Source organism: Stegodyphus dumicola, chromosome X1, assembly GCF_044657685.1.
Source record: "Stegodyphus dumicola isolate Sdum_Otavi_A_Nest chromosome X1, ASM4465768v1".
Classification (NCBI taxonomy): domain Eukaryota; kingdom Metazoa; phylum Arthropoda; class Arachnida; order Araneae; family Eresidae; genus Stegodyphus; species Stegodyphus dumicola.
The window spans coordinates 198,578,430-198,591,357 of NC_140780.1; the positions used below are offsets into that span (position 1 = coordinate 198,578,430).

Consider the following 12,928-nt stretch of genomic DNA (forward strand, 5'->3'; position numbering starts at 1 on the left):
ATGGACGAAAATGGCATGAGGCTGTGGATTGACAAAGTGTGGTCCAAACGTCCTGGCGGGCTTCTGAAGAAATCTTCCTTGTTGGTGCTTGACCAGTTCAGAGCGCACATTACAGATACTACTAAAAAGAACTTTAAGGAAGTTAAGACCCAAATAGCTGTGATTCCTGGTGGTCTTACCAGCCAGCTGCAACCTCTGGACGTTTCTATTAACAAACCATTCAAAGTTCTGATGCGAGAGGAGTGGAACACCTGGATGGCAGCTGGGAACCATGATCTGACTCCTACTGGACGGATGAAGAGGCCCACTATCACACAAGTGTGTGAATGGGTTAAAAGGTCATGGGACTCCGTAAAGAAAGACATTGTTGTAAAATCATTCAAGAAGTGTGGCATTAGTAATGCCTTGGACGGAACAGAAGATGACGTCTTATTTGACACCAGTGAGGAAGAAAGTGATGACAATGACTGCGTGGATCTGTCCTTCCTCATTTCTGATAGCAGCGAAGAAGAGGAATTCTTGGGGTTAGAATAAAAACATGACAGCCTTATTTTTGTTACTTTCACTGTTTGCTGACTGTTTATGAGAGTAAAGATAGCTCTTAGTATGTTACATGGTTGACATAAAATTTTTCTTAAACTGCTGTTAACTTTATACAGTTGATATAAAATATTTTACTACAGAATTTGGTTCATAATCTTTTTTTTCTAGATTTGCCTCCTTTAAAATTGGGTGCGTCTTATATGCCGGTGCGTCTTATACAGCGAAAAATACGGTAAAGCTAAAATATCAATCTAATCTTATTTGCTATGATTAAAAAGCATTAAATCTGGTAAGCTTAAACAGCGTGCAAAATCGCTGACGTTTTAATCATAGCAAAAGTTAGTACTAAAAAAGTTAGCTCTAAAATTATATGACAGTGCTCTAACATTTGAGAAAGAGATGGCTTGTATTTGATTTTCAAGTATATTGGCGCAAGACGAAACCTGCAGTTTTTGCCAAAATGTAGCCAAACTGATAAGAAGAGGGAAACAATGCGTAGCCAGTGGCTATTCTGAACAGCGACAATGGACCACCCACAGATCTAGAGATAGGCGATTCCCTAAAATAGGGAGGGGATGGCTGGTACAACAGTTGTACCACAGCCGGCGTTAAAGAAAGTCATTTTCCTGGTACAACTGCTCTACCGCCGGCTTTAGAAGGTTAATAAATGTGAATTGCCAGATGCCAAGAAAGCATAAAAAAACTCAGAACAGCAGAGATTTGGTGGCTTGTTCTGCTGCTGAAAAATTTACAGACTGTTGTAGCCTCGGAGACTAGCTCACTCTGGACAACCATCCTCTGCAAATAAGAACCAGTTAAAAGAAACTTTCAACTATGCTTCCTCAGAACAACCATCCTCTGTAAATAAAAACCAGTTAAAAGACACTACCTCCAAAAATCTCCCTATTATAGTTCAAGAAATATGAGACAAACTAAATATTGCTAAAAGTGCAGAACAAGATCCTTTAAAGAAGACTGGGTATGTAAGCATCTACAATGTATGAGTACCACATACTTTAACAGAGTAGAATACCTCAAGTCTCGGCTTGCAGTTGTTTCCTGGGATGAAATTAAGAAGCTCCTTTTTTTAAATGGCTCAGCTGTGGATAAGCAGATACTATCAGGGTTAAATAGAAAGGGCTAGTTCATTCCTTTGAGTGACTCATCGCTGACATGAGCCTTACAGGGAATTAATCGGAGATAATCTGACGTCACTGTGTTGCATCTGCTATGGTTTCAAGCATTTAAAACTGTAGTTCCATACAGCTGCAAGGTGATTTTCTGGAGGATACGTATCCCAAATTAGTTTTAAACATATATATTTGTTTTCTAATAATGTTAATATTATTTAAATAATTTGTACATATATAGTTTTAGTCAGTTTTCCTTTTAAGATTCTACATTGTAAAGTATCGTTTATGTAATATGGCTTCTTGCACTGCAGCAACATGCCATAACACTTATAGAAATACAAAAGGAAGAGATTGCATTTCATGCTTTTTCAAAGCACAATTTGCTTTTGACAAAAGAATGGATACATAAATGTTGAAGACAGGATTTTATTAATGTTAAGAGTGCAATAATTTACAGCAAACATTTTCATAACATGAAAAATCACTTGCTTGGCTTGCCGTAAAAGAAACTTGAAATGCAATGCTGTGCTGAAAATGAATTTACTGTGTGCAGCAAATGAAATAACACCAAGAAATTATACACAAGAGTGAAGAAAACTAATGCAGAGTGCTTATGAAAGACTACATGAATTAAGTCCAAAGAAAGTTCATTTTGAGGTGGAAAACAAAATTGATGATGGCAATAATAAATCAAGTGTGAATGATTTTGAAATAAAATTCACAAATGGCAATGTAAATATTCCTGAATGTCCTAAGTGTAGATATAAACAAGAATGCATTGATAACTTGAAGAACAAAATAATATCCTTAGAAAATTGCATTGCAATATTGAAAAATAGAGAAAAGAAAAATTTTAGAATGTTTACTCAGTGACAAAGTTTACTCAGTGACAATCCAACAAAGGTGGACGACATCTAGAAAGAAATTTGTATCAGAAATTCAGAAATTGAAATCTCAAATAGCGAAATTTAGAAGAAAAAAAAAAAAAAAAAAAAAAAAAAAAACAGCACAGACCGGAGAATTTGGAAAAAAGACTAAAACACGTTTTTACAAAGACGTGTTAATGCAATGCTAGAAAAGACGGAAAAACTCAAGTGGACTAGTGAAGATATTTCACACTGCATTGTCATAAGAGCTCTGTCATCTTAAAGCTATGATTTTTGGAAAGAAAAAAATTGGAATTCCTTTACCTAGTATTAGCAAATTAAAGAAATGGTGCACTAAATTTTAGTGTAGTCTAAGAATTCAAAATGATGTTCTTGCTCCAATGAAGGAAAGATGCAAATATTTGAATCCTGTAGGAAAAATATGCATTCTCAGTTTTGACAATTCTATAGATTCAAAACTCTGCTATGCTCCAAATTCTTGGTCCTTTTCAAAATGTGCCGTTTGTTTTAATCAGAGGTCTCATCTTGCAGTGGAAACTACCAATATTTTTTTAATTTTAAACTTCAGTGAAGAAAGAGCTTCTTTTTTCCCTAATAAGACATATTCAATCATCTGGAGTAGAAGTGAAACCCATAGTGCCTGATTTAGCAGGATCTAGTACTTTGCGCAAAGAGTTACATATTTCGATTAATAGTTTTCACTTTCCAAATCTTGTACTGCAAAAAAAAAGGGGGGGTGTTTGCAGATTTTGCGCACTGTCTTAAATTACCGAGAAACTACTTTTTAGATAAAGGATTTGTTTTAGTAGATGGAACTGTTTTAAATAATGATATTATTAAAGAGGTTCTAAATAGCGATTCAGGAGAAATTAAATTGTATTACAAACTAAAACCAAATTATTTAATGGTCAAAAGACAAAAAGTCGTTCCAGTGTAAACATTATTTTCAAGAACTACTGCAAAAGGTATACTTCACCTCACAGAAAATAAAAAGGCATCCAACCACATCCTCCCTCAGATAAAATACTTAAAGCAGCATTTGGATTAAATGAACATCATGAGAAACAAATTCAAGTTTTAGAATTAATGAAGAAAGTCAGTGGATTAAGAGTTCAGGGAAAATCTCATATACTGCCTTTCCAAAAAGGAATAAAAATTTCAATAAATTATCTTTTTGAGCTACACCAGGATTTGAAATCATTGCATGATGCTAAATATATTTTAACCTCTAGATTAACTCAGGATGCACTTGAAAGTCTCTTTAGTCAGATTTGAGGACTTGATAGGTTTAATGATCACCCATCACCCATTGAAGTTATACATCACTTAAAGCAATTATTACTTTGCTAATAAGCTGCCAAAATTATCTCTGTGTGCATAAATAAAGAAAGCAGAAATATTTATTCATATTTTTAACATCAGGATTACTTGAAAAGGTTTTGAAAACTGAGGAGGAAGATGCTTTTCCATTACATCATTATATACTGTTGATGATTTGTATTTCATACAGGAGCCTTCTCCTATTGGTTGGGAATTAGAATTGAATTATGCCAGACAATTTTCAACCACAGAAAAAGAAGCATTAGCATATGTTGCAGGTTATGTTACCTACTGTGTATGCGAGATGAAGACCCATCACTGGGAACAATATCTAAAAATTCCACCGATGAAACAATATTTTCATTCAGAATGGATTAAATTATTGGCCTTAGGATGCTTGACTGCATCTTCCCATTCATGGATGATCACAGTTTACGAGTTCAAAAAATAGTTTGTGCAGTTCATGGTATAACTTACTATAAAGGGAAAGATGTAATTGGCTTTTTAATTACTAAACTGAAGAAACATTATCCTGAATTTAATAGAGATGCAATTCATTTATCCAGCATCACAATATCCAGCATTTGGAATACATCTACAGTCACCCTAAAGGCAATTGAAAGCAGCCACACTTATGCATATCATCACATTGCATCATTAGATACTGCACTTTTTGCTCGCAAACAGAAACTGAATCTCTATGACACACCACAGAACATAACTACAGAAGTTTGATTAATATAGATTTTTATTGCAGTGTTGTTAACTCTGAGCCACCTGTCAAATTAACAGAAATCCTTGCAATAGTACCTTTGATTTTTCAGTTGGATCATTAGATCTCATTTCAAAACTACAGTTAATCCCTTATCTGTAATTCACAATGCTAATATATCAAGTGTCATGCATAGAACTGAAAATTTTAGATTTGGGGATTTAAAAACCATTAGCACTAAACTTTCTCAAGATAAAGAAATGTCTGCTAATGATATAGAAATTTTGAAAAAAATTTCCACAATTCCTACAAAATAACAGAGGGATACGCAGTTGTGAAATAGCCATGGAAAGAAGATGTCACCTTTTCTTCTGACAGTTATGATAGCCCTGAAATGTTTGCCTATCTTACACAGAAACAGTCCATTAATCCAATTTAAAACATGCTTACATGAAAGCATGCAGCACAGAGGTATATCCACAGATTTATGGAACTTAAGAATCTTATGGATTTATGCATTGATACAGGTAATCCAAAATTCTATGTAATTTAGCATTAAATTTCAATATTATTCAAGCATTACAATACTTACAGACCAGACATGTAAACAATTTAACTATTTTTTCCAAAATAATTTCCTCCTTTTATTCCTCTTTCAGTGTAATTTCAGTCACCTTTTTATTTTTTACAGGTAAAAAATTCTGTACTTCTATTGCAAAAGAATTCTTGGAAGTGAAATTCAAGCTATATTACAATAACATCAAGAATTTTTTTTAACTTTTCCTATACTTAAATTGTTAATGAATTCTTAGTAATCATAATTTTAATAGCTATGTTCAGTGAATTATACTGAAATCAAGCAGATCATATTGATGCTTTGCTAATGTATAACATAAATGTAAACTTAAATTACTGAAACCTTAACTATTATTTCACTAAATAAAAAGATACCTGAAATTCTTCCATATGCAGAGTATTCTTGGTCAACAAAGAAGTAAATTCAAATTCACTTATTTCTAAAATGGAACATAGTTCGGGCCTTGAATAAAATGTTGATGATAGAACATCCTTAATTACAAGTGTCATTTCAGATACATCTTTACCAAGTAAAATTGGTATTTCAGCAAGCTTTTCAACACGTCTCCAGTTGAAACCAAAACATTTTGCTAAAACCTAAGGATGAATGGTAATAATTACAAAAGGAATTAAGTCATAACAATTTTGCAAAAAAGTCTTTATGTGGCAGATATTTGAGATTATGAATCAACATGAATAAGTACATCATCTAGAGCTAATATAATGACCTACTATTTCAGATCTGAATTAGTCAGCAAAAAATGCCCATTGAAACAAATTCGTAAATCGTCATCAAACAATTAAAATGCATAGCAAAAATAATAATTTTGTGGCACTGAATGAGAGTTGGCAATACACAAAAGAGGACACAATATTTAAATTTATTAATTAGTTTTTCTCAGAGCGAAAAATTTCAATATTATTTAGATGTGCCACTTTTATCAAAATGGCAGCATTTGTATTCCTTACTTTCTCATATAAATTATCCATCATTGGAGTTTCAAAGAACAGCTAATGATATAAATTCACAGAATCATTGAAGTATTAATTGATGATGTAATTTTATACCCCAAAATTATGAGAAAAATGTATTTTATGCTGAAATCAACAATAGCCTTGCTGTTAACATGTAAAAAACATGTTAGATGTCTCAATACAAATTATTATAGGAAATGTTTTGAATTTTTATTTAAATTATACTCATTCAGTGGAGATACTACATTTCATGAATTTAACTGAAATTCCCCAAGTTTTTCAACATTTGAAAGGAACAGGTATTTATCTAAGAAAATATTCAAAAGAAAGCAGGAAATAATCTCATGAAGAAATTATTTTTAGGAAAGACCTTTTGTTTTCCTTTTTATGTATTTGAAAAGCCTTCCATCTATATTAACAGATACAGGAAGAATTAATTATCGTTAATAAACTCTTGTAACCAAATTCATTTGGCAGGGAATTAAATTAAGCTGGCAATCAGTATTCATTATTTTTTTGTATTGGCAGAGGTCATAAAACAAGTCTTAAAAGAAAAAACTTTAAGTCTTAGTTTGTGCTTTTTTCATTAATTTGCTTTCTCATACTGTCCCCACTTCACAACTGATTATAGCCTTTACCATCACACAAACCAGTTAAAATTATATACTGCATTTTTAAAACTTCTACTGGCTAAATAAGCAATTTGGAATGATTAGATCACATTTTTTAATATCGATTATGACCAAACTTCTAATACTGGATAAACAATAAAATGAAAATGCCACATTCAAGCATTTTCAAATTAAAATGTATAAATATATTGCTACCCCTATAATATTACTAGAGGAATACTTCCATTTTACATATAAATTTAAGGTTAAAATATTTTTTACAATGCAAGAATATACTTTTTTTTTTTTTTTTTTTTTTTTTTTTAGCTTTACATTAGCAGATGGCTAAACAAGGAAAAGCAGAATTAGCAATGACTATACTTTTATTTCCCACAAAGTTAATGAAGTAAATTCAGTATACAATTTGGAGCAATGAAAAAAAAGTATTTTCAAGAAAAATTGGAGGCCTACAGAAAATAAATTGCTAAAATCTCAGAACTTTGGCAATAACTGCAAATTTTCATGACAAAGATATGACAGAAAAATTGCTAGAAAAGCAAGAAAAATACTAATATTTATTTCTTTGGCACTGCCAAGAAAACTCTTTTCCAGAGTCATATGCATACAAATGGCATCTTACAATAACAAAACTACGTTCAAAAAATAACACATTTTTCATTTCTAATACAGAATAAACTATACAGTTTAAAGAGAAGATTTTTAAAATAGAATAATCATGAATTTTCAGAGTAATTTGAATATTTTACTGGAAAGATTTCAAGAATTTATTTAAAAAAATCTTAAATATTTTTTTATAAATCAAAGGTAAAACATGTAAATAACAAATGTCTATATGAAAGTGAAGAATTATGTGCAGAAGCAATTAACTTCATATTTCTCTTCATTAGAAATTGTCATTCATATGCAGTTCTCATTAATTCGGATTCCCTTAATCAGGACAGCTCTTAAATAATATTAATTATTATGTGTGACGTGTTATTATAATAGATAAAATAATGGATGTGCAACTTAGTAGAAAAGATTAGAAAAAAAATTGTACATGAATGAAGATAAAGCATGTTTGGGTTGGCTTTCTAGATTTAGAAAAGAGCTCACCATTTTTAAAAAAAGTTTTGAACCAAAATTCTTAGTGCAGAAGCAAATATTGCCTGAAAGTTGCGGGAAAACTAAATATATTTTTAAAAGAGGGAAGCATTCAGTAGAATCACCTTTACAATGTCAACAAGCAGACTTAAATTAAAGAGCATTATCCAAAAGCAATGAAGCATTCAAATCATCAAAATGTATCTCCAGAAGTCAAGCAAAGAGCATATATCTACTTTCTGGTGCACCAACAGAAATGGAAGCCTCATACTCATATATTATCTCAGATACTATTATAGAAAACGTAAACGAATTATAGAGTTGCAAATGCTTAACATATATTGCATTTAAATAGTTCCATGACAAAGCTTAAAAAGAAATACCAAATTACCTGATCAAAACATTCAATAAGAAAGGCAGGCATAATTTTAATGGACAATAGGGTTCATGAAATTTTGAAGGAGATCAATGATGATGAAGTGGTGATAGCTGAATATGCACTGGCAGTTGATTGGCATAATCATGATCTCATTGGTTACAAAAAGAAAATCTTAATAAAACAGATAAATAATTATCTACTGATTTAAAGTTATATTATGTAGAAAAGAAAAAATCATATAAAATAAATATAAAGGAAAAAACACACAAATTATTTAATATACTTTAAACTTCAATACTCTTTTTAAATTTATAAACATTTTATATGATACTGAAATAGAACTCAGAAACATAAGAAAACACAACCGAAAAAATAATAATGAACCATAGGAAAATCTATGCCTATTCAAGGCAAGTTCTGACAAGTTTTGGTCAGATAGCAATGATGACAATAAGCAAGTGCAGTCTTTACATTTGACAAGAATTCTACCAACTAACTGATGATGATGATGATGAAGGGCTTGAAGCATCATATAGCATTTCATATTTAATTGCAAAATGAAGATATCTGTAAACAATTTATTGTTCTGAATGTTTCGAGAAGGAATAACTACAGTTATGAAAATAAATTCTGATCCAGTTTTACAAAGTTTGCAGCTCATTAACAGTACAGTTTAACTTTGTGTAGATGAAATGGCTGAAACTATTGAACAACCAATCTCTGACTAAAGAATTAATACATTTCACTTTACTGCAGGATGAATCAACATTTAAAAAGAACAACAATTTAATGATCTATGCACATTATTATAATTCTGCTACAGAAAAAATACTACCGGAGTTTTTTTCACACAGACCTTTGGAAATATACACAATAAGAGAAGATATTTCATTCTTTTGAAAACATGTTCCAACAGTATAACATTCCCCTATTCAAGATTATTGCAGCTTTTTGTGATGGTGCACCAGTGATATTAGCCATTTTAGCAAATATATAAAAAAAGCTGCATAACATTTAGACTGTTTGCTGTTTTTAACATGAACAACATTTAGTTGTGCAAATATTCAGAAAGAAATTTTTAACTGTTTTAAAACTATGCATTAAAGCAATAATAAATACTATCAAAGCTAAAGCATTGAATGACGGCCTTTTTACAAAACTGCGAGGCCACAGTGATGAAAGTTACAACAATTCGGTTCTTCACATGGAGGTGTGCTGGCTCTTCAAGGGTAGCTGTTTGTAGCATTTTAAATACATTTCAATACCATGATATAATTTTTCCTTGACACACACTGAAAACCCTAGGTCAACACATTAATGAATATTCTAATTTTATATAAAATTCCTGTATTCCTTGGAAAATAATACTGTTATAATTTTAGTTATGCTGCATTTTATAAATGCTGACTTTTAAACCGACGCAGCAACCAATCATCATATGGTTGCAACGAGTGAATTTAAAGAATCTCTGATTGGGTCTTTCAGTTCTGCTTCTTTTCTACTTCCTGTTGTTATCTCCAGTCTGTTTCAAGGTGAGGTTATAGGTGACAGTGCATTTTAAACCATTGAATTTTCACTAGAAAATCACGGTCATTAAGTCAGCAAGTCGTTAAGTCTTTAGAGCTTAAAAAAGCACAGTTTGGATGTGAATTTTGAAAAACACATTCCATATATCAGTAACTGTGAAGTAAAAAGACATACTGACTGAAAGCTAGTTCTTATAGTTATAGCATATATATCATAATTAAATTTGCAATTAGCAGATTATAGACTGATGTTGAAAATATATACAAAGAATGATCACTCAGTCAAATGAAGAAAACAGTTAAAATCATTTTTGAATATGTGAATGTGGAGTGGATGGAGATCTTTGAAGCACGTTCCATCAGTTTTTGAACCAAGAAGCAATTAAAAGTTACTTCAATAATAATCCCAGTTGTCCAAAATTATTATCTAATATTTTCATGAAATATTATCCAGTCAAAGCAGTGTTGCCTGAAATCCACTTTAATTTCTTAGGCAATTCTGAATGGTCAGCTTGAAATAATAGCTAAAACACTGGAAAGGACTAACTTAAGTATACTAGAGAGTTACAAACAAATTAAACTTCACTCTAAAATTCAGTGGCAAAGAAAAAACAACATTTTTGGTAGCAAAGTAAAAAAGTCATTAATGGAATGTCTATGCTATTACCAAAAAAGGTTACTGAAGACCTGAACAACTTTTATAGCAATATGCTTCAGTATCCGTAAAAAAAAAGATATGACATGATAGATGATCATACATCACTTGCAGCATTTTCTCTATAGGAAAAGACCAAGTTCAAAGATTTTGAAACAGCAAAATAGAAATGTAAGTTAGTAAAAAATATAAAAATGTAAGGCTAGTGTGGTCTACAAATTTGGTGCTAGGTAATATTTAGTACATATAATGAACATGTAATAGGGCTATGTCATATTTGTTATTTGCTATAAATATGTAGCAAATCTATATAATACAAATGCGTAGTAGCACTTTGCAAATTATAGAGTTGTGTAGTATGTTGATTATGCATATTTTATAGCCTGTTAATTAGGAAAAATATCATTATAAACAAAGAAGTTGTCAATCTTTTTTTTATTTTACAAAATCTGGCAGTATTGCAATACAAATAGTCATAATTGACAACAATTTATTTAGTAGTAAAAGTAGATAACAAACTTGTACTTATTTCTTCCTTGGTCAGAATAAATAAGATGTCTTTATTTGTTTTGTTTATATTTGTGAACTTCAAAGCTTACTGACACCTAGGAATCTGCAAGATTGAATTCATAAGAATGAGGTCTAATATTCTTAGTGTTTAGTTTCAGTAAATTAATTACACTGTTTAATTTTTAACTCAAACTGCAAGTACCTAAATAAGAAATAATGTAAAAATAAGAGATGCACATAAAGTTTGAAAGGTGCAGTACAGTAGGCAGTTATCCAGATTACACTTATAGCTGCATTTTGGTTAATTTTACAAACTATTAAATACATAATATCAAACTATGTACACACAAATATTATGCAAATAAGATGAATTTCACTTATGTTAAACCTGTTGCATTTTTTCCACAGTTTCAGGTATCATAGCACTGCCAACAGAATTCCCAATTCTGAAGGATATCATCTCTACATTGATAGATATTATACTATTAGTTTTCCAACACATGAAGACATATCAAAAAGGAAGAGCTATTTAACAAGGATCATTTAAAGCAATAGAAATTTTGCCACCAAAAATAAGAAAAATATACCTTCAGAATAACAAGCATTATACTCTTAAATTCTTATATTATACTCAATTAAAGAATACTTTTTTAACCCTACCATGGAAGGATAAATGAATTATTGCCATGCTTAGAATACATATTACATTATTGAAAACTATGCCTGAATTACATATGGCAGTGTTGGTTTTGGTTTATACGATTATTACAAAGCCTTAAGGGTTATCTGCAAAAGTAGAGGGATGCCTTTGTGAAAGACTTTCTAAGGGAAACTGGCTTGTATATGTGCTACACATGGGGGAAAACCATGAAAACATATGTGCAGCCAGTCCATTCACAGAATTCAAACCTTGGACCGAACTAATAATGCTCAGCAACATTACCACTCGGCCACTGGTGGGCCTATGGCAGTGTTAACAAAAAACTTTCAAGTAGTATTAAGTATTCAAGTAGTAATTAGTAAGTTAAGGATTTTCATGGGTGGCATGAATCGTACAAATCATTTCTGATCTAGATATTGCTTTTCATGCAAATAATTAAAATAATGGTGAAAAGTGTTTTAGGGGATAGGAGGAGCTGAAGTTTCTTAAATTCTTTTATTTTATATAAACTTGATTGTAAAGAAAACATTAAACCTATTACTCAATGAAAATTTATTAGGCATAAAATCATGTCACTAGTTGACAGTTTTCATAAAGTGAAATTTCAGTGTCTGGAAGGCCATCAACCTCAGGATGACAACAATTTGTCATCATTATTAAATGGAAAACTAAATATCTTGCAATGATTCCCAAGGGAGGCTCGATGACTGCATTGTGTCTACTAACCACAAGTAACCTGATGATCATATACACTACCCAACACTGAAAATGCAACACCAAGAAGGAGTGGCCAGAAAATGATGAAATTTGGTAAACAGAGAGAGACAGCGATGAACAATAAGTGATCTTTATTTCGAAACAATATACAAAATACACAGTGATAACAGCATCAAGGTTGCAGGACCACCTTGGATGGCAATACATGAAGTCACATGTCTAGGTACAGAGTCAATGAGATTACGAATGGTCTTCTGAGGAATGGCTGCCCATTCCCTGTCAACCATTTACCACATTTCATCTCCTGAAAGCAGCAAAGGCAGGGTCTGCAAATGGAATCCAATCACATCCCAAATGTGTTTAATTGATTGAGATATCAGGAGAGAACGATGGCCAGGGAGAATCTGTGAAATTTACAGAGCATGTTGGCAGATGCAAGCAGTGTGTGGTTGGACATTAACTTACTGATAAAGGTCACTGTGCATTTCCTGACGGTAGGGGAATGTCACCGGCTGCAGCACATCATCCGCATATAATTGGGCCGTCATAGTGCCTTAAATACGAACTGAAGGTAACCTGGAATGGGACACAATTGCACCCAAACCATGATGTCGCATTA

General features: G+C 31.7%; 1 protein-coding gene across 3 annotated transcripts in view; it reads right to left on the bottom strand.

The window, feature by feature from the left end:
* Galk (N-acetylgalactosamine kinase) overlaps positions 1–12,928 on the bottom strand; it is an 88,269-nt gene that overhangs the window by 22,524 nt on the left and 52,817 nt on the right. For all 3 annotated transcript variants that reach the window (XR_015038588.1, XR_015038589.1, XM_085807887.1), the window contains exon 5: positions 5,547–5,768. Coding sequence is in view for 1 of the 3 variants with exons in the window: in XM_085807887.1 (XP_085664013.1) it covers positions 5,547–5,768 (222 nt within the window). In the remaining 2 variants the exon portion in view is untranslated. The remainder of the gene's footprint in view (positions 1–5,546; positions 5,769–12,928) is intronic.